General features: G+C 42.1%; 9 protein-coding genes and 1 long non-coding RNA gene across 11 annotated transcripts; 3 read left to right on the top strand and 7 right to left on the bottom strand.

Annotated features, from left to right (window-relative positions):
• Positions 1 to 22: 22 nt before the first annotated feature.
• On the bottom strand, positions 23 to 1,197 carry LOC145704327 (uncharacterized). 2 transcript variants are annotated; one of them, XM_081781777.1, is made up of 6 exons: positions 1,015 to 1,197; positions 942 to 975; positions 826 to 876; positions 677 to 781; positions 370 to 639; positions 23 to 331 (listed from the first exon to the last, which is right to left on the bottom strand). In XM_081781777.1, the coding sequence occupies exons 3-6, from the start codon at positions 857 to 859 to the stop codon at positions 87 to 89; spliced, it is 654 nt and encodes a 217-aa protein (XP_081637903.1). In that variant the 5' UTR covers positions 860 to 876; positions 942 to 975; positions 1,015 to 1,197; the 3' UTR covers positions 23 to 86. The 2 variants fall into 2 exon arrangements, with proteins under 2 accessions (XP_081637903.1, XP_081637902.1); XM_081781776.1 differs by having other exon boundaries at positions 946 to 975.
• A 70-nt stretch (positions 1,198 to 1,267) lies between these two features.
• Positions 1,268 to 2,073, bottom strand: LOC145705025 (uncharacterized). Its single transcript, XR_014134544.1, has 3 exons — positions 1,770 to 2,073; positions 1,501 to 1,727; positions 1,268 to 1,368 (listed from the first exon to the last, which is right to left on the bottom strand). It is a non-coding gene; the product is annotated as an uncharacterized LOC145705025 (long non-coding RNA).
• A 247-nt stretch (positions 2,074 to 2,320) lies between these two features.
• Positions 2,321 to 3,868, top strand: LOC145705852 (ovoinhibitor-like). Its single transcript, XM_081783350.1, has one exon. The coding sequence runs from the start codon at positions 2,358 to 2,360 to the stop codon at positions 3,756 to 3,758; it is 1,401 nt and encodes a 466-aa protein (XP_081639476.1). The 5' UTR covers positions 2,321 to 2,357; the 3' UTR covers positions 3,759 to 3,868.
• Positions 3,869 to 3,877: 9 nt separating this feature from the next.
• Positions 3,878 to 6,947, bottom strand: LOC145705863 (mitochondrial amidoxime reducing component 2-like). Its single transcript, XM_081783362.1, has 4 exons — positions 6,762 to 6,947; positions 4,710 to 4,801; positions 4,097 to 4,667; positions 3,878 to 4,042 (listed from the first exon to the last, which is right to left on the bottom strand). Exons 1-4 carry the CDS (start codon positions 6,923 to 6,925, stop codon positions 3,880 to 3,882), a joined length of 990 nt encoding a protein of 329 aa, XP_081639488.1. The 5' UTR covers positions 6,926 to 6,947; the 3' UTR covers positions 3,878 to 3,879.
• Positions 4,879 to 6,734, top strand: LOC145705873 (striatin-like). Its single transcript, XM_081783374.1, has 5 exons — positions 4,879 to 5,155; positions 5,520 to 5,782; positions 5,822 to 6,060; positions 6,102 to 6,315; positions 6,357 to 6,734. The coding sequence occupies exons 3-5, from the start codon at positions 5,831 to 5,833 to the stop codon at positions 6,690 to 6,692; spliced, it is 780 nt and encodes a 259-aa protein (XP_081639500.1). The 5' UTR covers positions 4,879 to 5,155; positions 5,520 to 5,782; positions 5,822 to 5,830; the 3' UTR covers positions 6,693 to 6,734.
• A 228-nt stretch (positions 6,948 to 7,175) lies between the features above and the next one.
• LOC145705881 (NADH dehydrogenase [ubiquinone] 1 alpha subcomplex subunit 12-like) lies at positions 7,176 to 7,914 on the bottom strand. The gene is made up of 4 exons (XM_081783382.1): positions 7,687 to 7,914; positions 7,519 to 7,642; positions 7,415 to 7,474; positions 7,176 to 7,371 (listed from the first exon to the last, which is right to left on the bottom strand). The coding sequence occupies exons 1-4, from the start codon at positions 7,877 to 7,879 to the stop codon at positions 7,266 to 7,268; spliced, it is 483 nt and encodes a 160-aa protein (XP_081639508.1). The 5' UTR covers positions 7,880 to 7,914; the 3' UTR covers positions 7,176 to 7,265.
• On the bottom strand, positions 7,908 to 9,702 carry LOC145705857 (uncharacterized). The gene is made up of 7 exons (XM_081783356.1): positions 9,509 to 9,702; positions 9,278 to 9,465; positions 9,180 to 9,236; positions 8,949 to 9,139; positions 8,691 to 8,906; positions 8,452 to 8,651; positions 7,908 to 8,411 (listed from the first exon to the last, which is right to left on the bottom strand). Exons 1-7 carry the CDS (start codon positions 9,665 to 9,667, stop codon positions 8,199 to 8,201), a joined length of 1,224 nt encoding a protein of 407 aa, XP_081639482.1. The 5' UTR covers positions 9,668 to 9,702; the 3' UTR covers positions 7,908 to 8,198.
• Positions 9,703 to 9,721: 19 nt separating this feature from the next.
• On the bottom strand, positions 9,722 to 11,699 carry LOC145705864 (sentrin-specific protease 1-like). The gene is made up of 7 exons (XM_081783363.1): positions 11,542 to 11,699; positions 11,329 to 11,483; positions 11,050 to 11,287; positions 10,755 to 10,961; positions 10,479 to 10,695; positions 10,097 to 10,432; positions 9,722 to 10,056 (listed from the first exon to the last, which is right to left on the bottom strand). Exons 3-7 carry the CDS (start codon positions 11,053 to 11,055, stop codon positions 9,839 to 9,841), a joined length of 984 nt encoding a protein of 327 aa, XP_081639489.1. The 5' UTR covers positions 11,056 to 11,287; positions 11,329 to 11,483; positions 11,542 to 11,699; the 3' UTR covers positions 9,722 to 9,838.
• Positions 11,700 to 12,258: 559 nt separating this feature from the next.
• LOC145705879 (chaperone protein DnaJ 2-like) lies at positions 12,259 to 13,139 on the bottom strand. The gene is made up of 3 exons (XM_081783380.1): positions 12,989 to 13,139; positions 12,500 to 12,940; positions 12,259 to 12,398 (listed from the first exon to the last, which is right to left on the bottom strand). The coding sequence occupies exons 1-2, from the start codon at positions 13,106 to 13,108 to the stop codon at positions 12,512 to 12,514; spliced, it is 549 nt and encodes a 182-aa protein (XP_081639506.1). The 5' UTR covers positions 13,109 to 13,139; the 3' UTR covers positions 12,259 to 12,398; positions 12,500 to 12,511.
• A 1,625-nt stretch (positions 13,140 to 14,764) lies between these two features.
• LOC145701619 (uncharacterized) lies at positions 14,765 to 18,409 on the top strand. The gene is made up of 6 exons (XM_081778831.1): positions 14,765 to 14,802; positions 14,844 to 14,964; positions 15,033 to 15,289; positions 15,336 to 15,441; positions 15,486 to 15,706; positions 15,898 to 18,409. The coding sequence occupies exons 1-6, from the start codon at positions 14,765 to 14,767 to the stop codon at positions 15,998 to 16,000; spliced, it is 846 nt and encodes a 281-aa protein (XP_081634957.1). The 3' UTR covers positions 16,001 to 18,409.
• The last annotated feature ends 395 nt before the right edge of the window (positions 18,410 to 18,804 follow it).

Genomic DNA, 18,804 nt, shown 5'->3' with positions numbered 1-18,804 from the left:
AATCTCCGTTTGATGGTTTCTATTATCAGTGACGCGGGCAGATAAAAGAGCGTTTTAGGAATTTTTAATTTGCGGCATTTATTAAATTATCTCGGGTATCGGACAATACGTATCTCGTCGGTTCGATTACCCTTGGTATCCGAAAGGCTGGCAAATGCATAGAAAGTTTCGTTACGGGGCAGGCAGGAGAATCCCTCCCGAAAGAGTCCTCCATTGAGTGAAATGAGCAGCTTACGATTTGTGAGATCAAGTTTGAGCGTGACGATGTCGCCTATCGTGAATGTATCCAGTTTAGTCGATTTTCCCTTGTGGTAGCACATTCCATTGTGGGCTGAAAATGCTTATTTTTCTTCTTTTTTCAGAGAGTACCTGTATAAACCCAAATAGAATTGCAGTTATAAATGCCTCTCGTTTGAACATCCGAGTCAAAAGGCAGAGTGCAGATTCCAAGTGAAAGCGTAGGAATCTTCGGATAACTAGAATCGATAAACTCAGTGTGCCAAAACTGTATGTTCTTCGTGTGGCCAAGCTTTGAAACTGCATATTTCCATCCTTTTTGGTCTTCTTGCCAGATGTGACCTGGGTCGTTCGGGTCGAAGTTTAAAAGTTCCCTCGAGGAGTTTGCGGGATCCCATTGATCTGAAAATCAGTTCGAAATATTTTTGAAGCGGCTTACGCATTGTAGGCCTATCCATTCTTTTCAATGCCGAAAAGCGATTAAAGATGTCGTTTCGTATTGCTGACTTGTCGACTTCTTCTTTTCTGTGGCGCAGCGTCCTCGCTTATCGGAAAAATTAACGGTGATGATGTTTAACAATTAATTACCAATGATTCCCATGATATTGTCCTTCTCGCTCATGTAAACACCGTCAGAGACTGATAGAGAGTAATTAATTATGTTGAAATAATCACGGTTAATTGATTATTTGCAATTAATGAACCTGCTTTTTAGGTCTTCGATGTTGTTCAGCAGCTCTGAAAGCTAGATAAGACGGAGCAAGAAGTTTTTCTTACGGTTTACTTCGGATGCCATTTCTATTATTTCGAAGTCAAGTGTCAGCCGTAATACAAGCTCTCGGACTCGCTTATTGCGTATATGACTGACTGGTTTTAGAATAATGTTTTCAAAACCGATGGTTGGTTGCTTCTAAAACGTTCATGATTGCCAAAGCGGAATAAACTGCTGATCTTCTATCGAGCTTCGGCTTTTATAAATTCAAAAACACTTTCTCTAATTGTAGATTTAGGCCGAAATTTTGAACCCTTCCTGAACTTCGCACAAATGAGCCAATGCTTTATCCAAAAGATCCTTTCGTCCGATATAGCAGGCGAACTCTAACATTTGAACCCAATCGTTCAGACACTTCACTATAACAGTATTAGATTGATATTCTATGTCAGGTTTGAATTTCATCAAATTGAATCAATTAACTTTATCACAAGATGGAAAATGCGATCAGAAAATAATGTATCGCAAGAACAATTACTCTCTTTACTTACATTTAATATCGATCTCGTGGAGGTAATCGGCGTAAGCCTTGACAATTTCGTACGAGAAGTTCTTGAATATAACATGACTTCAAAAGGATCCACAAAGGTAATCATATTTTATCGGAAAAGAAAAGGGGATCTGAAACGTAATCTTCTTCCAGATTCAACCCACTTTCTGGTGTATTGACAGAATAACGGCGGGTAGTAAGGACCAAGGCCAATTTTTCTCGTCTCATCTAGTCATTTGTTTCCAAGAGAAAATGATCAAGAAGCTGTACCTGCTGAAACAAAGTAAATACTGTTCAACTTTCCACTCAAGTAATCTTCTTTAATCTCCTCCGGTAATCTCCAGGAAAAGTTTAAGAGACTCTCCATTCTTCTACTGTGAACCTCTTTCCAAGATTAAATTCCAAGACAGGAATTATTTTGAATTTGAACTCGTTTTTAGCGACGTAGGACCATAAACAAGGTCTATCTCAACACCTGCAGCAAGGTGCTAACACTAATCTTGAATTCTAGCTTGAAGTTTATTTTTTCACAGGTTACCTGTCCTTAAAGTTATTCTTATACTCAGAAGAACATGACGTCAGAGCGGACCGGTTGGGATGATTGCCTAGGGAATTTGTGACGTTTTAATAATGTGACGTAAAATTCTGACGTTTCGTACATCTGACGTCACGAATGCATCTGCTGATGGTCCTAGTCATAGTTTCTCATGGTGGTGGAGCGTTAGAACTGGTGGTGTCAGCGAGGCGAACGTGCCCGCTGGCATAGGGCTCTCTTGCTATTTAACCAGCTCCAGCTCTCCTCCAGCACATCAATCCCTAGTTAGAAAACTAAACGAGGATTCAAATCAAATACAAAAAATGAAAACTTTTGCTGCTTTTGTTGCAACGGCGACTGCAAGATGGGACTTCGAGAGCTACATCGTCAGACCTACAATTAAGGAGCCAGACTTCGACCTCGAGACGCAGCCAATGGAGGAGCTTGACTGCACCAACTACTTGAAGAAAAACTTGTGCACGGAACTCTACTGGGACCCAATCTGTGGTACTGACGGCAAGTACAGAGCGAACCCCTGCATCTTCAAATCGGAATACTGCTACGGAAACAAAGACCTCGAGTTTCTCCGACGGGGCACGGACTGTTCCGTCAACGAAATGCTCCTAGACGTCGGCGAAGAGGAAGAAGAGGAAGAAATCGAGGAGCCAGAAGAGCCAGAGTGCCGCATTTACTGTCCTCGTATTTACGATCCCGTCTGCGGCGACAATGGCGTTCTCTATGACAATGAGTGTCAGATGAGACTCCAGAATTGCCTAAACGGCAGTGATGTACGCGAGCAAGTCGGCGCCAATAGAATGCTTGATCAAGTCTGCCACGGCGGTGTCACTTATGGCAATCGAGACATGTTTGTCCTGGCCAAATGCGACGCTCAACGAGAGGGAGACAAGAACGCACGCGATTGGGAAGCTACTGATGGTGCGTGTGCGTTTACCCGTGCTCAACGTTGCGAAAAAGCCTGTCCTGCTATCTTCGACCCGGTCTGCGGCTCCGACGGAAACAGATACAGTAACGAGTGCGCTATGGAAGTCACTGCTTGCTTCCAAGATGAGAAGATCACTCGTCTAAATCCACCACATCGAATGTACGCTCCTGTCTGTGCTAGCAACGGCGAAGAGTACGCAAACGATATCGTTTTCCTCTGGGCCAAGTGCGAGGCTCAAGACAATAGCGCCGATACATATGATCAATCTGCTCAAACTTGGAGAATCGTCTCACAAGGTCCATGTGAAGCCGAAGAGGAAGAGGAAGAAGAAGAAGAAGACAATGGCATGCAAATGGATGTTGGAATCCCTAAATTGTGCCCTAGCTGTGGAACTTTCAGAAGTGAAGTCTGCGGCTCAGATGGAGTAACCTACACCAACTCATGCTTGATGGACAAAGCTGCATGCGAGCAAAACATCCCTATCGAAGTTGTCCACCCTGGCGGATGCTGCCCGAAATTCCAAACTCGTGACATGAGAATCGTCTGCGGTAGTGATGGCATAGAATACACCAATCTCAGCTTCCTCCAAAGTGCATCTTGTGCAAATGACTTTTCTATTCGATACGTGAAGGACGGTTCCTGTAACAACAACGGAATGTTGATGGATACTGGCCTTGGATTCGGCAATGACTTTGTCGAGGAAGAAGAAGAGGAAAAGCCAAAAAAGAAACAAAAGAAACGACCAAACAGATGGGGACTCCTTAATCGAGGACGAAAGTAAACTGACCTATAATAATTCATTCTGTACCTATTGCTTTAACTGAAACTCTAGTAGCGAAATCGAATACTTGTATCACTGCATTAAATCTTGAATAAAATATTCTTCTATCAATTTTGTATGTTTATTCGTTGAGTAGGATGATATCATCACCGACAAAAATTTTTCCTTGTTTGATAATAACGACGTTGACTCCAACTAGAGGAGAATCAATGCCGTAGTTTGCATCTTTTCCCTTTGACATGCGAAATTTTCGAAGTGATTTGAGGGGCTCCAACTCTTTGTCTCTGCAAAGTATAGTAAAGAAGGGCATTCCTGAAAGGCTATCAGTTAAAATTTACCTCTGCGCAGTTTCAGGATCGATCGTTGTAAAGATGCACCTAGGACACGGGCTAGAAACTGCCAGTATTGCTTCTCCGATCTGTAGCTTTCCACACCATTCATCTTCATCCCATGGTTTTCCGTTCTCTGTCGAGATGATGATGTTTGGTCTAAAGGTCTTCATGGTATAGGACTTGTGCTGAATCCTTGAATTGATATCCACCAAGCTCTGCGTACTAAGCATAAGAATCGGTGCTCCATCAGCAAAAGCTGTCTCATGGTCTTCCTCTGGAACTCCTTCTAAGCGCCACGTGCGCGCCCAATCCTTTTCATTGTCTCGGAGAAAACGCCCGTTTGCATTGATGCTAAGCTTGACTTCCAGGCCCAAGTACTCAGTAAACCACTTGGCAGCTTCTTCAGATCCCTCTTGGCAATCTATCCACGTTCCAAATAGTTCAAGTTTCGTGTCATTTCCCGAGCTCTTCACTGGAACGTGCAACTCGTGTTCCATTCCGGGTCCAGTGACAACGAGTTGATCCCCTTCTCTTCGGCAGGATACCAGGACGAGTTTCGGGCATTCACGACCGCTAACTTTTCAAATTTAGATAGAAAGTTTCATAATTTTTCTTTTACTTTTCGTGTTATCATCCGCTCTTCTTATGGCGAAAGTTCTATCCACAAGTCCGTCATTTTCTCCTTGAAGTCCAGTTTTCGCAGCAATAGCGCTAGGAAAATATTAAACAAAGCAAAGTAGTCATAGCACAAACAATTGAATAATCGTTTTGTAAAAGCATTTTCTAGTTCTAGTTTTCTCCTTGTTTTTGCTAGTTTGATAAAATCAAAAGATGAATCTTTCGTGGGAGCAAGAGGAACTATCGAACATCCCGTTCGCTGTGTTCAGGGAGCAGATGCGGCGATCAACACGATTCGATTTACTAAAGACCAGCGCCAGTTTCTTGCAGCATCTGATGATACTAACACGACCCTGTGGGAAGTAGAGACTGGACAGGCCTTGTCGACGTTTGGGCACAACGCGGCAGCGTTGAAATCAGTCGAAAATAATGAAGATGTCATTTTATGTACGAGATTTCTCAATTATTTCTAGAGAAATATTAACTGGTGAATATCATAAACCTTAGTGAATGAACGCGTGTTTAATTAATTTAAGTATTCCATTGAATAAGATCTCAATTAATATCTTTTGACACGTTTTGTATTAAATTTTATTTTTGAATGTCCTTTTTGAGGGCTTATATCCAAAGAATACACCAAGAAAACCATATTTGTAGAACCGAATCTCTTTCAAAATATTTTAACAAGGTATAATATGCAATTATTGAGCAACATTAATTTTAAACATGTTATGTTATTATATAATCTTTGATGGGTCCGACAGGGCTCTTTTAACGCGGAACAGGAATTGAAAATTGAAATCTCCAAAAGCCGTATCTTTGGACAAAACTCTGCATCTTTTTGACAAACACTCTGGCGAGGAAATTTTAGATATCGACCACGAGGGTCTGTTGACAAGCTGTGACTATTCTAACAACTCCAGATACTACGCAGTAACGCAGGACATCAAGAATGAAGCGATCATTTACGATGCTAGGACAGATAACAAATTTGATACGATTCAACTTGACTCCACACCTACTTGTCTAGAGTTCAGCCCAAACTCACAAAGAATTGCCATTGGTACTCTACAGGTAAAATAAATTTGAGAACTCCAAAACAGTCTTATTTAGGGCGAAGTCATGATTTGGGACGTCAAAGCTCGAAAATTCACCCTCAAGTTTCACGAGCATTCGAACGCCGTTTCCTCAATCTGCTTTGATAAAGACGAACGAATGCTTGTCTCTGGAAGCTGGGACAAGTCGATAAGGATGATGGATGTTTCCACTGGTAATTATAGAAGAAAAGGGACACTTCGCGAGCAATTCGCCATTGCTCATCATGGAAGTGTGGCTTCTGTGCGCATTTACAGGTAATAAAATTTTTGATAAATAAATAAGTATAAAAAAACAGCCGTGGACAGCACATGGTTTCTGGTGGCTACGACAAACGAGTTATGCTTTGGAATCTTGATCACGAAATGGCGCAAATTCCCCTTCAGGGGCATCAAGACTGGGTCAATACTGTGGAAGGAAATATTGAAGGTACTCGAGTAATATCTGGCTGCAAAGACGGAACGATAAGATATTGGAACATTGAAGACATCGATAAGATTCCCTTAGTTCAGGTAACGCAAATAAAACTTGTACTCAACAATTTCATTGATAGAACAACAAAAAAGACGCAGGAGTACGTACTGAGCTTTGCATCGAGTGCGCCCGCCCCTTCCCGGTTTCTACGACAAACGAAAATCTCTTCACTGGAAAGTGCGTTTTCTGTCGTATCGCTGAGCGAAAGCAAGCGGAACGTCGGATGACCTACAATCCTAAAGTCATCAGGACGAAAGTGGACACCAAAAGTGGCGACGCAGCTCGTCGCAGAACCTCTTTCAAGCCTGGAATGTACGGTCAGGATAATCAGGACAACGACGTGGAAATAATCCCAGAAGAAGCAGACGAGCTTCCAGCACGAAGACGAACATCTTTTAGACCCTCTTTTCAATAATACTATCTGCCCATATATTTCTATTTTTTAAATAAACTCTATTTTTTGAAAAAATTCTTTTCTACTTACGTTTCATGATAATTTCCCTTTGCCGATTTGAGTGGGTAAACAACGAGTTCTACCACCTTCCCAACTTTCCTAGGTCCTCTATTTTTTCGCTTGAAAAATGCATAGATGAAAATCCCCAGCGCACCTCCGAGCAAAAGAGTACTTTTTCTAACTTGCGAGTTCATTTTTGCGATCTTTTTCTTGCCTCTGAAAAATATTGCGGTCAATTGTTTACCGACGCCTACTATGATTGCTTTTCAGAAGGAATTTAGCTAGAACGGCCTTTGAACGAATTTAACGTGTTTAGAGAATCTTCTACTTAGCGGCTAGTTAATTGAGAGTGTTGATAAATATTTGGCAAAAGGTCTTCGTGGCTAATTTGTATAAATAACACGCGCTCTAGTTGGAGACAATTTCAAAAGTCTAACTATGAATCTGTCTTATGAAGTAAATTTCTTGAACTTGTATTTTCAATAAATAGATTTCGAATAGTCACGCAGACATGGGAACATAAACTGGATGAGATTAGGCTTCTGGATCCCAGCTTTCAATCTTCTTTCGGGTGGTGGTGGCGGGAACATATCGGTCGACGGTACCGGTTTGGTTTCGTTCGTAAGCGGTGATGAATTTTCTAAAGAAAGATTAGTCCGAGCCGTTGGATATAAGAGAATTACCGAGGAGTTGGAGGAACACCGTAGGCAGTTGGTGGATCATCGGTCATATAAGCGAGCCATCTAAAGAATTGATCACTCTTTTTCTAAGGAAAAGGCGGACTGACCTGTGCCATTCAGATGGAACATCAGATGCATCAAAGTCCCATCGCTTCTCCCAAGTATCCTCAGCAAAGACAACCCATCGCTGTCGAGGAATAGGGTAGTCGTTGTTCATGTAATAAGTATTTCCTAAAATAAACTCTGAAGAACCCGGAAGAGTGGCTAAAAGTTACCTCGAGAGTCAGTTCCGACGAGATCACCGGTCCTGATGTACGAGTCTCTGGTGAGTCGAGTCAGGGGACCCTGGATGCTTGCTGGGAGCCAGGTGTTGTGCTTGGCCTTGGCCTGCTTGAAACCCTCGATATGCCTCTTGATGGGCTTCATGTGCTCCTTCCAGATTCCCCGGAGAGCGCGAGAAGTATTCATGCTCTGAAGATTAAACTTGAAAAGCGAGTTTGGAACTATTGCATTTGTATATTTCTTCTTTCTATAAACTGTGTTTTTACTTGTCACAGGCGGTAATAATTTTTGAATAACGATAAATCTTCTTGATATTTTATCGCATTATGTTTCCAAAGAGTTGTAGCAGTTAAATTTTTCTATCTATATATAATATATTTTTGGCGGTGCTTGCTTTGAGGTCCTAAGGTACAGACACATAGTTTTTGTTTTTTTTCGGTGTATTTTTCTATTTCTGTGAATTTTCTACTTTTTTTCGTTGTTTCTGAAAGTGGAAATGCTTTTTTTATTTCGACTCTTCAGCAGCAACATCGAGCTTTTGAACTTTCTCGGTGACTTTTTGAACTTCATCGGAGTTCGCTGGGGTTCCCTCTTTTTTGGTTTCATCCTGTGCTGGTTTGTCCTTGTTGTTATCCGTTTTGTTTTTGTTACGATTTCGATTGCGACGAGGTCGGTTGTTTTTTGGTTTTGTTGCCGCAGCGCTGCCATCTTCATTGATCTAATAATGGTTAGCAGATGATGATACAGGAAGGGCTTACTGTTGGATTTTCAGTGTTATCTCCTGCAGGTCCGTCTGGCTTGACTTCAGACGCTCTTGACTCAGCTCTGGATCCACCTCGACCACCTCCGCGACCACGACCTCTTCCACGTCCGCCGCCGCGTCCACCACGGCCTTGATTTCCTTGATTTCTCTGCGGGCGAACAGACTCGTGGGCTTCTCCCTCTACTCCTTTCAAATCTGAAGATGGTTAGCACATCATCGTAAGGCGTTAGTTACTTGATAAGTCTTCACAGTAGATTTGCTGTCCGGTGGTAGGAGAGACGTGAATCGCGTGGGTAAAATATTTTGGTGAAATTACGGAGTGCTTGTTTCCGTGAGTGCTGAGGACGCCGTCTTCATCGCGGTAGAATTTGATCTTGTCCTTGATAGCGCGCTGGAGATCGATGTAGACGAGGACTTCGCAGTTGGATCGAATGCCGGGGATCACACCACCTTTATTTATTGAATAAGCGGCTCTAGAAGACTAGTTCTCACCTCTGCCAATCATTCCGGAGCAGAAGTGAATAGGATTACGGCCGAGACGGGAAATTCCTTTCTTCTTCATATCCTCCCATGCCTTCCACCAGGTGCCATGGACACAGACGGGGTACTCGGCAGCCATTTTGAGCGAGACCTCGACTCCAGCCGGGTTGTTTGTCGCTCGGGCACGCATCTTCCACAGTTTACTTAAACCAGTAAAATGGAACAACGGACATGCGGAATTACCCGTCGTGTACGAGCTCGAACATTTTAACGCCCTTCTTGTCCTCCAGCTCGCCAACTCTAAGAAGAATTAAATTTATAGCAATTTAAGCGTAGCTTACCGCTTGAGGTCGTCTTCTCCGACTTTGAGCGTGTCCTTGAAGTGATGGTGCTTCAGGATGTCGTCAAGATAGAGGAATCCAGACTCGTCAGGTTGAAAGCCCATCATTCCGTGGCGCAGGATGCCTGCAAGCGCTCGGGTAAGCTGATGATCTTTTTGCGACCAGGACTCTGTTCGTTTTCTGATATTCTAAGCATTGGTCATTGATTTGGAAAGAAAAAGGGATAATCACCGGTTTTGAGTAATTTTTCTTGATGTTCTCGACGCGGTGGTTTTTGGCGCCAACTGTCTGAAACTTGTCTTGTGCCTCGTCGACTTCTTGAGGCGATTGTTGCTCCGCAGCATCTTGCGCTGGGACGGGCTTCGGTTCTTGTGGTTTCGTTTCGGTCATGATTACCGAATGAGCCGACTTTCAATCTGTAACAAAACAAATGATTCAATATAGTTTTTTTCAAAAGTAGGGCTTTTTATTGAATAGCTTTTTGTAAGGGGCAGTGTACGAAAAACTAAATGGAAGGCGGTGAAAATAAATATGAACAGAGAATTTGGAATTGAAAGAAGTTTAAAAGATCATGCGTTTTTGGGCGATTTCGACCAGAATTGCTTTTCGCATAGTCTGCATGTCTTCGGCTTTGAAGTTGAACTTGGTGAAGCCTCGGGAAAGATAGTCTCCGAACTTGCAGGTGAAGACTCCGCAATCACTGCCATTGTCTTGCTGTGGCACTTCGTGAGACCAGGACTCTGTGATCCAGTCATCGGACAGTTCCGAGCCCTTTTTGACTAAAAAAATATGAGAGGACAATAACTTACTGAAAGGTACCTTCATGCTCAACTCTAAGATACTCGAGAATGAGCTCTCTGCATTCTTCGTTCGATGCACCCATGGAGTCCAAATAAATCACCTTCTTCTCCTTCATGAGAGCCGCTGCGATCGTCCAATGAACACCGAGATGAATCGGAAAGAGCAGTCTGTCCATAGCGAAGATGTCGACTTTCTTCGTCCAGCGTTTGACGCCCTTGTGCCCGTTTTGTTTCACTTTGGGGTAGAAGAATGTCTTGAAGCAAAAGACTCGCGGAAGTTCGCTGTCGGCCTCTGCGCGTTGCATCATCAGGTTGAAGTAACAATTGATGACCAAGTCGTTCAACCATTGCGTGCCTAAAGATACGTCGTTTGACCTTTGCCCCTAACGGATCTAACTCACCTCTGAGCGTCGCGAGATCACTCTTCTTGCATTCCTCGCCAGCGATTTCAGATATGATTTTATCGCGTCCTCGCGACCAAACGGACTCGACGATCGCGAGGTGCTCCTCACTCAGCTCTGGAATGGGCGGCAAAGACTCGTTTATGTGCAAGTACTTCGCAAGAATCGCTTCTAAAGAAGCTTCATTCTTTTTCTCGCGCGATTTTCTCATTTCCTCCTAAAATTTACTCAATAACTTATTGACAATAAGCCTTGATTTTTAAACGGCATTTTTACCCTCTTGCGACGGATATTTTCCAATTCCTTCTCTAGCTTAGCCACTTCTTCGCCGATTTCTCGGTCCTGGATCTCGTAGAACAATTGCTCTTGAGTCAGGAATGGTCCCTCTTGAGAGCTGGGCGTATCCTTTAATTCTGGAGGAGCTCTGTTTTCCTTCTCTTCCAGAATTTTCAATCTCGTTGCAACTCGTTGCGCTGGAGTTGGCTGAACAATCAGTTTATATCTCTTCAAGGAAAGACTTGAGATCACTCGTGAGATTATCACGTGTCTCCTGAAAATCACAAGCTCTTACCGTCATGACTTTTTGAAGGAAGGAAGATCTTCCTCCGTCAAGTCCACAAACGTCAAGCTCAGCGCTGAGTGCGTCTCTTTCAAGTTTCTCGAGTGCATTTCAATCAGCTCCTTGTAATCGTCCTTCGTCAGGGCTTTCTTTCTACTCATAATCGGCGTCGTCGGACGGGAAGATCGCTTTGTCACGAGACCTTTCCTAGACGCCGATGGACTGCCCGTTGTTCGCCACGAGACATCCTCTAGTAATCGATCAAAATAACTCCTAGTGTGAATGTTTTACCTCTCGATCCAAAATTCTTCTTCTTTTTCATTCTGATCCCCGGCGAAGGACAATACGAGGAAACTGCGGAGGAAATCTTCGAGAGAAGATTCGCTCCGGTGAGCTGATCGGCGATTTTACTTGATTTCGGCTTTGGAAGGTCGGAATCGTCGACCCTAAAGAATAACTTTAAGTTATAATATGTTAAACAGCAGTGGTTGTCCAGTTACATACGATTCCTGACTCGGTAACACTCTTTTTGGCGAGGATGATTGCCTTGGCGGACTGCCGAAAGCGCCTCCCTGCTGCTCTTTTCTCAAAAAACTCAACATTATTCTCAACAATTCCAAATCAAGACTGTTTTCTCGATCCCAATCTGAAACGGTCGCGTTAAGTTTTTAAGATGGCGCTACTTCAGGGTGTCGCTTTTTTCGTTTCAACGGAAATCTCTTGTTTTTCAGTAATTTTTGAGATCGCGCTTTCGCCTGTGCATTTCGTAATTGACATCGCCGTAGAAAACGTCTCTGTTGTGGATTTTATCGCCATAATCGTACTGGTTTGTCAGTGGATTGTGACGCAATTGACGGCCATCTTTGTTTCTTTCTCCTGTTGCGTGTTCGATGTAGTCAGGATTATCGACTAGCGTAGGGATGAATGGTGATCAAATAAAATTTCTTTACCTTTAAAAGTTTCATACTGCATATCGACATTTTTACTAGGCAAGAAGCTCCTCAAAAACTCAGCACAACGGGTACTATGCTGCTCCAAAAACTCGGCTGGATAATGTTTCGAGATCTGTCCATAGATAAACTGGCAGATAATACATTTCGCGGAACCGTCGTGAAAATCGTCCGCCGGGTTTAACGGAATTTCGCCTTTTAAAAAATCCATTCCGACGAAGGGCAAATATCTGAGCGCCGTTTGGAGAGTCGGGATTTCGCCACGGAGCTGTGCTCTCGTTGCATGCATGTAGAATTCTATCAGCCAGTCTTTTCTTATTCCGTATTCGGCGTATTGATCTTGAGGGTTTTCTGGGACTTCTGCGATTAGTCTTTCGATGTATTCTTGCTTTGCTTTGTAGCCTTCCGTTCCTGAGAAAGGATTAATTTTCTATGTAATTTTCGCCCAAAGCCGCAAGCAGCTTCTTGATTTCTACAAAGATCATCGGATTCTCGATATATTTTCTACAAACCTGGAAGTTCCACTAGCCGTTCATTTTCTTCGTAAAGATATTCGGAACAAAGCCAGGCAAGCCATTTTCTGATCCCCGGTCCAGTCCGTATATTACTGTACAAATGATGATCAACTTCGCCAAGTTTTGGAAAGGATTGTCAGCGAGAGATTTGACAAGGAAGATTCTATTTTTCACTGTTCTTTCAAACCGGTCAAATTGATTGTTTGCCTCTTCGTATTGGCCGGAGACGAAGGCTTCGCCCGGAGCGCGTTTGGGCACGCCCTGGGCCATGAATTTCTCATCGTTTGCTTTGTACGCTTCTTTTTCAACGCCGAAGATGCTTTCGTCGTAGTCTTTTCTCGTCAAGGAGTCGGATAAAATCGTATAGGCTTCTTGAGCAGCCACGAATTTGGCTTCGTCTCCGTTTGGTCTGTCAGGGTGATATTTTCGAGCAAGAGCCTAAAACCTGGAAATGATCAAAATGCAAGTGAAGTTGAAAAGCAGTACCTTGTGCGCTTTCTTGAGCTCTTCTTGCGTCGCGTGGCGATCTACTCCAAGTGTTTTGTAATGATTCGAACGAACAGGAACTAGAATTTGAGGTATTCTCCGATAACGAATTCGTAACATAATTTTAATCTAAAAATATGAAAATAAATCTAAAGTATTTTCTGATTTAAAATTTTTCAATTTTCTCGATAAAATTAAATTCAAAAAATAAAAGGCTTCATGAGAAAATCTTCTATGGCAAGATCTCTAATCAAATTTCCAGAAGATTTCTTTCTGCATCATTTCAATCTTAAATGAGTCACACTTTTATGACGTCAGCGCGTACGTGACTAATGGCGACGTGCCCATTTTTTTCGAGTCGAAATCGAGCGAAACGAGGATTTACCGAGAGCGAATCGAAGCTAATCGCCGGGGAGATACAGAACCGGCTTTTTGCTTTCAGTAAAATAAGAAAATATACTCTGATTTACAGTAACTTACTGTCAAAGACGAATAAGAATATTAGAGAGATCGATAGAAAATTTGAGTGAAAATTAAATTGATGATTGAAATTTATTTTTTGGGACGCGTTTCGGTCTCAGTGGACCTTCGTCAGCCCTAAGTACAGATTTTAAATGAAAGTTCAAAAACAGGAAAAACAGTCTCTCACCTAGAGTGGACAATTTCGAATGAAGGCAGAGATTGAAAACATAAAAACATAATTCGCTTTCGCGGGCAGATGTAATGGAGCGCCAGAAGAAAGCGAATTACAAATGCTCCATTACAGAAATTTAACTTCAGCGAATTTGATCTGCTTATTCAAGCAAGGATCATTTAACTTGATCGAAAACGCTTCACAAAGGACACGGTCTTTGTAGTACGGTTGGTTGGAAAAAAATAAAATTAAATTAATATCACGGGACCGGAATCATGTGATGTGTCTTCAGAGATATCTATGCCTATTTATCGATATCTAAAATAGTAAAACACCAAGTTTATCCTTTCAGAATCGAAATGCGTCGTGAGTTATGCTGAAATCTCGCTGGTCGGCCATCGCCATGAAGCTGTCCCCGTGGCCAGAAGATCTCGTCAAGAAGCTCGAGAGCAGCATCGATGTCAGGAATCTCTCCGAGGATCAGTGGAGCCAGGAGTTGTTCATCAGAATCAGACGACTCGCCAAGGAGCAACATTTTGAAGGAAAGCGCTTTCATTTATGCTTACTGGCTGCTGGGTCTCGCAACCTGTGTAGAATCCTGACCCTGACTCAGGTTTCTACACAGGTTGTTGAGTTCAGAGTATGACTTTTTATATGATAAATTTGATTTGAAATTCTTTTTTGAAAGCTTTTGTAAAAGTCGGTCTTCAAAAATCAGCCAGTCAAAATGGAAACTGCGAAGATTTGTTCGTCCACGAAGGAAACTACATCTATCTAAAGTTCACTCTTGGCCACGTAAAGCAATGCTTCATAAATTCGATGAATTTCGGGAACTTTGCCGAGGGAAAGTGGCAAGAGTGTCAGGCGACGAGCGAGAGTCTGCAGAAAAGAGAGTGGAACACGATTGAAACGAAAATAAGGCGAGTAGATTTCAAATTAACCGATTCTAAATTCGCTCATTCTAAAGGAGACTAATGGAATTCTTTGGATCAAAGAGTGACAGAACCCCTTCAAAAATAGCCAGCAGAAAGCGGCTTTTACAGGTTCATAATCCCATCTTGCCGTCAGCAGATGAACTTGCTTCTTAGGAATGTGAAAACCGAGTAAATCTACTTGTACCTGGCTGCCATCTCCGTGCGGGCATGAACTTTCTCAGAGTGCCGATTTTGAATTCTTTCGGGTAAGAGAGAATCTAATTATTTCCAATCAAATTGATTCAAGCAACGGGACAGAAGATCTTTTCGGAGAACTCTCGCTGTCCTCCGATTCGGAGCACCAGTATCAACTCTTCTTCTCAAAGCCCATTCTGCTCAGCCCAGCAAGCTTCACACAATTCAATCAGGCAAAAGTCACTGATTTTACTTCTGCAAAATTAGGAAAGGGACGCTCTTCTAAATTGACTTATTGAAGTATGCTTGCCAACTACCTGACATTCATATTATTTTTTCTCCGAGTCAAGCCCAAACTCAAGCAAAATTCAAAGAAAACCTCTTCCTGTCAAAAGTCGTGCTCGCACGATCCCTCACTTTCTCCAAGGTCCAGAACATCACCGCCATTTTATCTCAACTCGCCACTTGGAAACGCGTCCAACTGGTGATCGAAAATCTCAAGAAAATACCGAATAGTGTTTATATCGCCATCAGTTCTAGAGGAATCATTCAGTTCTGGTAACTAGCGTCAAAAAACTAGTCGTATTTACCTTATAAATCCTAGCTCTTGGGGTTGCTCGCTGGAATTGACGCTGTCTAGGAGTTCTAGTGTAAAAGTATCACAGTTTCCGAGTGAATTCATTTCGCAATCTAATCGTCTTCTGATAGAAGTAAGTCGATTTGTATTCGACATGTTTTTCATTGTATCTTGAAGGAATACTCGAACGCCCACGACTTCAACAACATCAACATCGCCCTGTGCGACGATGCACGATGCTTCGACACCCAACGCCGTGCTCAAAAGCTCAATGAAATCAAATTGAAAGCCGCTCGTTTGCACCAGCTCAAAGGGGGATCGGCAAAGGGCTACCGCCCAATTACTCGTGAACCTTTTGATACCTCTAAGACTCCGCAATTGCTGGAGATTCTTAACAGGTAAGGTATGTGTCGGAATCATTATTTTGTATATTATTTGCATGTTTGTTGCAAGATTTGCTTTTTATTCATTTTTTCGGGCTTTTGTCGAATTTATTTTTGTGACCCAAAATTTAAGGTGTCAAATGCTCGAAAAGTGTTGTAAAACTGTCAATAGTTCAAAGTGATAGCTTCAAATTTCAATTGACTAGTTTGACATCCACCGACAAAAGCAGCTCCTTGGACAAAATGGCCATCAAAAGAAAATATTCCTACGAGCAGTCTACGTCCGCCTCGATAAGCAAGCGTAGTTGACATTCTGACAGTAGTTACTGTACATATGGATGACGGTGCTTTTTAGTTTTTTTCTCTCACCTAATTCGTCTTCAATCAATATCTATTATTGCTTCAGTATTTCGGTATTCTCGCCTCCTCCTCAGTTCCATACGTGTTAATCAGTTCTCTCTCTTCAGAAAATAACCTGTTCCCGCATACTGGCCCATTTAGTGCCATCGCACTCGAATGGGCTAGCGCTATTTATATACATTTATTATCTCTAGTGTTAAACTCCTCCAACCAGGGTTCTAAATCTGAGCCCAAAATCAAAAGTCGAGTCGAGTCGAGTCGCTAGTCACTCGAAAAATCCCTAGTCGAGTCGAGTCGAGTCGAAAGACTTTGTGAAACTCCTAAGTCGAGTCGAGTCGAGTCGAGTCGACTTATTCGACTAATTAGTCGAAAAGTCGAAAATTTTGTAAAAAATAAGAAATTAAGTCGGAAAAGTCGAAACGAAGTCGAATAAGTCGAAAAAGTCGAAAGTCGAATAAAAAGTCGAAAAGTCGAGATCAGAAAAATTTATTACTAAATAGTAAGGATATAACGTACCGCCCCCCTAGCTCGCCCCCATTTTGTGAACATTTTTCCCTTACTCGCTTAGTTAAACTCCAACAAGACCCCCCTTGGTCGCTCATTTTTTGTCACCAAAGTTCCCTTGCTCGCTTTCCTTCTTTTGCTTTCTACGCCCCCTTGTTCGCCCTCCTTGCTTTCGACGGCGCACCTTTGCTCGCCCGCCTTTCTCAGTGTTATCCCTTGTTCGCTCTTGAAGCCCCGCAAGAAGGCTTGAAATTAAACTTGGATTGAAACTTTGAGACTGTCTTCATTAAAAATCTCATGCTTTTTTCTCAAAATTCATTTATTGAGATTTCTCGAAAGAGTTAACGGATAAATCTGGGTTACCAAGAAGGCTTGGGTGAAATAAGCTCTTTTTGCATTGTTTACGGGGGATTTCCGCGGCGTTTGTTTAAAGAACCAGCCTGAACTTGAAGATCCGACTACTTTGAGTAAAAATGTACATATGAAGTCACACGATCAAGCTTAGTTGCTGTCAAAATATTCATGAAAATCGAAAATATTGTTCTTTATGAAAAGCTTAACCCGATAACGCGAGTTTGAAATTATACGATAACGAGAGCGGGAGCAGTTAGTGCACCCGGGCCATCTAGAACAATTTTAAGCAAAAAGAGGGCAAAACTGCTTGTTTTCTTCGTCTGTAAGACGGCGCTTTCGTCGGATTTTTGAAAAATGCTCGGTCTAGAACTCCTGAGAACTCTTTTTTGTGAGGAAAAACGCGAAAAGAACGCGCGCTCTCTTGATGAATGTTATGTAACATTGAGTTCTCGAGACGAATTTGCAAAAATTTGCTCCTTTTTTGTAAAAAATAGGGATTAAATAAAGAGTATGAAGATTTCTTAAAGTCAAACTAAGTGAGGAATAGGTGCTAGAATCTAAGTTTTTTTTAATTCTTGGATTATCTTCAAAATTGAAGAAAATCACAATGCAACAACTAGCTTTGGGAGCACTTAGTGCTCCCGCTCTCGTTATCGGGTTAATGGAAAGTAAGAGCGACCCAATCCGAGCTAGACTTTGGCGGTCTCGCGGCGAGCAAGGGATAAATGGGTGAGGAGGAGCGAACAAGGGTGCGCGAGGTAAAAAGAAAGATGGCGACCGATGAAGCGCTTCTAAAAAAATATGAAATATGATATCTTCAGAAAATTCTTACTATTTTTATAAAATCTAGAAAAGATTTGAGTTCACTGCCGAATGTTTTCGACTTTTCAATTCGACTTATTCGACTAAATTTTCGACTTTTTCGGCTCAATTTTCGACTTTTTCGACTTGATTTTCGACTTTTTCGACTCAATTTTCGACTTTTTCGACTTGATTTTCGACTTTTTCGACTACATCTTTAACTTCTTTTTCGACTTATTCGACTAGTCGAAATTAAGTCGAAATCAATATGATTTTCTAGTCGAGTCGAGTCGACTTTTTCTCACAAGCAACCAAGTCGAGTCGAGCTAGTCTTTTCGACTAAGACTCGACTCGACTTCGACTTTAGTCGAAACTCGACTAGTCGATTTAGAACCCTGCCTCCAACAAAAGCTCCAACAAATCCCCTTTTCTTCTTACAATTTATTTGCTCGTTTATTATTTTTGTATTTACTTTAGTTAGAATTTCTACTGTTTATACTTTTTCCCGTAACATTCAATTTCAATTTCATCGATGCCTTCAGCAATTTATTCTAACAGCTTCAAGACTATTGAAAATAAACTCATACGCTAATGTTTAGAAATAAATTCAGCAGTATAAATACAGTACTGTGCCATCCGCTACTAGTTGCCGGTCCGGTACACCGCTACGAGTTGCCGCGCGGGTCGCATTTTTCACCCTCGCGCTCACCGCTACTTATGTGAACGTGTATTTTATACAGCTTCTTGTCTTTACTTAATTCTTGCAGGAAAATGTCAGACAAGCACATAGACAAGCGCATAATATTATTGATATCCTATATATCTTTGAGAGGCTTGCAAGTGGACCAAATCCTATAAGGAAGACATTTGCTGTTCAGCTTTTTTATCAAGCTTTACAAAACACGCTAACGTGTTTACACGTGCTCCATCAGGTTCTTTGAGGCGCTTGAGCCTTATCAATCCATCAGTGTTTCTTGAGAAAGTCCAATTGGGAATTAGCCGCACTTAGGGGACCCCCGCTTGTTGCAGCGCCCTCTTCTAGTAGTAGCGATAACGCGAATTTTTAAGCCTTCATTTTATACATTTCTATTTCA

Source organism: Oikopleura dioica, chromosome PAR, assembly GCF_907165135.1.
Source record: "Oikopleura dioica chromosome PAR, OKI2018_I68_1.0, whole genome shotgun sequence".
In the NCBI taxonomy this organism is placed as follows: domain Eukaryota; kingdom Metazoa; phylum Chordata; class Appendicularia; order Copelata; family Oikopleuridae; genus Oikopleura; species Oikopleura dioica.
Note: the sequence above shows the minus strand (reverse complement) of the source record. Positions and strands in the feature narration are given on the sequence as shown.

Bases quoted from the DNA above. Each gene is read 5' to 3' on its own strand.
- LOC145705857 (XM_081783356.1), bottom strand. From the start codon at position 9,667: ATGACCGAAACGAAACCACAAGAACCGAAGCCCGTCCCAGCGCAAGAT. The intron at 9,466-9,508 runs GTGATTATCCCT...ACCAATGCTTAG, and splicing joins AGAAAAATTACTCAAAACCG to AATATCAGAAAACGAACAGA. The intron at 8,412-8,451 runs GTAAGCCCTTCC...AACCATTATTAG, and splicing joins ATAACACTGAAAATCCAACA to ATCAATGAAGATGGCAGCGC.
- LOC145701619 (XM_081778831.1), top strand. From the start codon at position 14,765: ATGAACTTTCTCAGAGTGCCGATTTTGAATTCTTTCGG. The intron at 14,803-14,843 runs GTAAGAGAGAAT...AATTGATTCAAG, and splicing joins CCGATTTTGAATTCTTTCGG to CAACGGGACAGAAGATCTTT. The intron at 14,965-15,032 runs GCAAAAGTCACT...GACTTATTGAAG, and splicing joins GCTTCACACAATTCAATCAG to TATGCTTGCCAACTACCTGA.
- LOC145705879 (XM_081783380.1), bottom strand. From the start codon at position 13,108: ATGTTACGAATTCGTTATCGGAGAATACCTCAAATTCTAGTTCCTGTT. The intron at 12,941-12,988 runs GTACTGCTTTTC...TCCAGGTTTTAG, and splicing joins AGCTCAAGAAAGCGCACAAG to GCTCTTGCTCGAAAATATCA.
- LOC145704327 (XM_081781776.1), bottom strand. The intron at 782-825 runs GTAATTAATTGT...TTTTCCGATAAG, and splicing joins CAATATCATGGGAATCATTG to CGAGGACGCTGCGCCACAGA. The intron at 640-676 runs GTAAGCCGCTTC...ACTGATTTTCAG, and splicing joins AATGGATAGGCCTACAATGC to ATCAATGGGATCCCGCAAAC.
- LOC145705852 (XM_081783350.1), top strand. From the start codon at position 2,358: ATGAAAACTTTTGCTGCTTTTGTTGCAACGGCGACTGCAAGATGGGAC.
- LOC145705864 (XM_081783363.1), bottom strand. The intron at 10,433-10,478 runs GTGAGTTAGATC...ACGTATCTTTAG, and splicing joins TGATCTCGCGACGCTCAGAG to GCACGCAATGGTTGAACGAC. The intron at 10,057-10,096 runs GTACCTTTCAGT...ATATTTTTTTAG, and splicing joins TCTTAGAGTTGAGCATGAAG to TCAAAAAGGGCTCGGAACTG.
- LOC145705873 (XM_081783374.1), top strand. From the start codon at position 5,831: ATGATTTGGGACGTCAAAGCTCGAAAATTCACCCTCAAGTTTCACGAG. The intron at 6,061-6,101 runs GTAATAAAATTT...ATAAAAAAACAG, and splicing joins GCTTCTGTGCGCATTTACAG to CCGTGGACAGCACATGGTTT. The intron at 6,316-6,356 runs GTAACGCAAATA...TTTCATTGATAG, and splicing joins ATAAGATTCCCTTAGTTCAG to AACAACAAAAAAGACGCAGG.
- LOC145705881 (XM_081783382.1), bottom strand. From the start codon at position 7,879: ATGAATACTTCTCGCGCTCTCCGGGGAATCTGGAAGGAGCACATGAAG. The intron at 7,643-7,686 runs GTAACTTTTAGC...AGTTTATTTTAG, and splicing joins CGTCGGAACTGACTCTCGAG to GAAATACTTATTACATGAAC. The intron at 7,475-7,518 runs GTCAGTCCGCCT...TCAATTCTTTAG, and splicing joins GTTCCATCTGAATGGCACAG to ATGGCTCGCTTATATGACCG.
- LOC145705863 (XM_081783362.1), bottom strand. From the start codon at position 6,925: ATGAACTCGCAAGTTAGAAAAAGTACTCTTTTGCTCGGAGGTGCGCTG. The intron at 4,802-6,761 runs GTAAGTAGAAAA...ATATTTTCCTAG, and splicing joins AAGGGAAATTATCATGAAAC to CGCTATTGCTGCGAAAACTG. The intron at 4,668-4,709 runs GTAAAAGAAAAA...AAATTTGAAAAG, and splicing joins AGCGGATGATAACACGAAAA to TTAGCGGTCGTGAATGCCCG.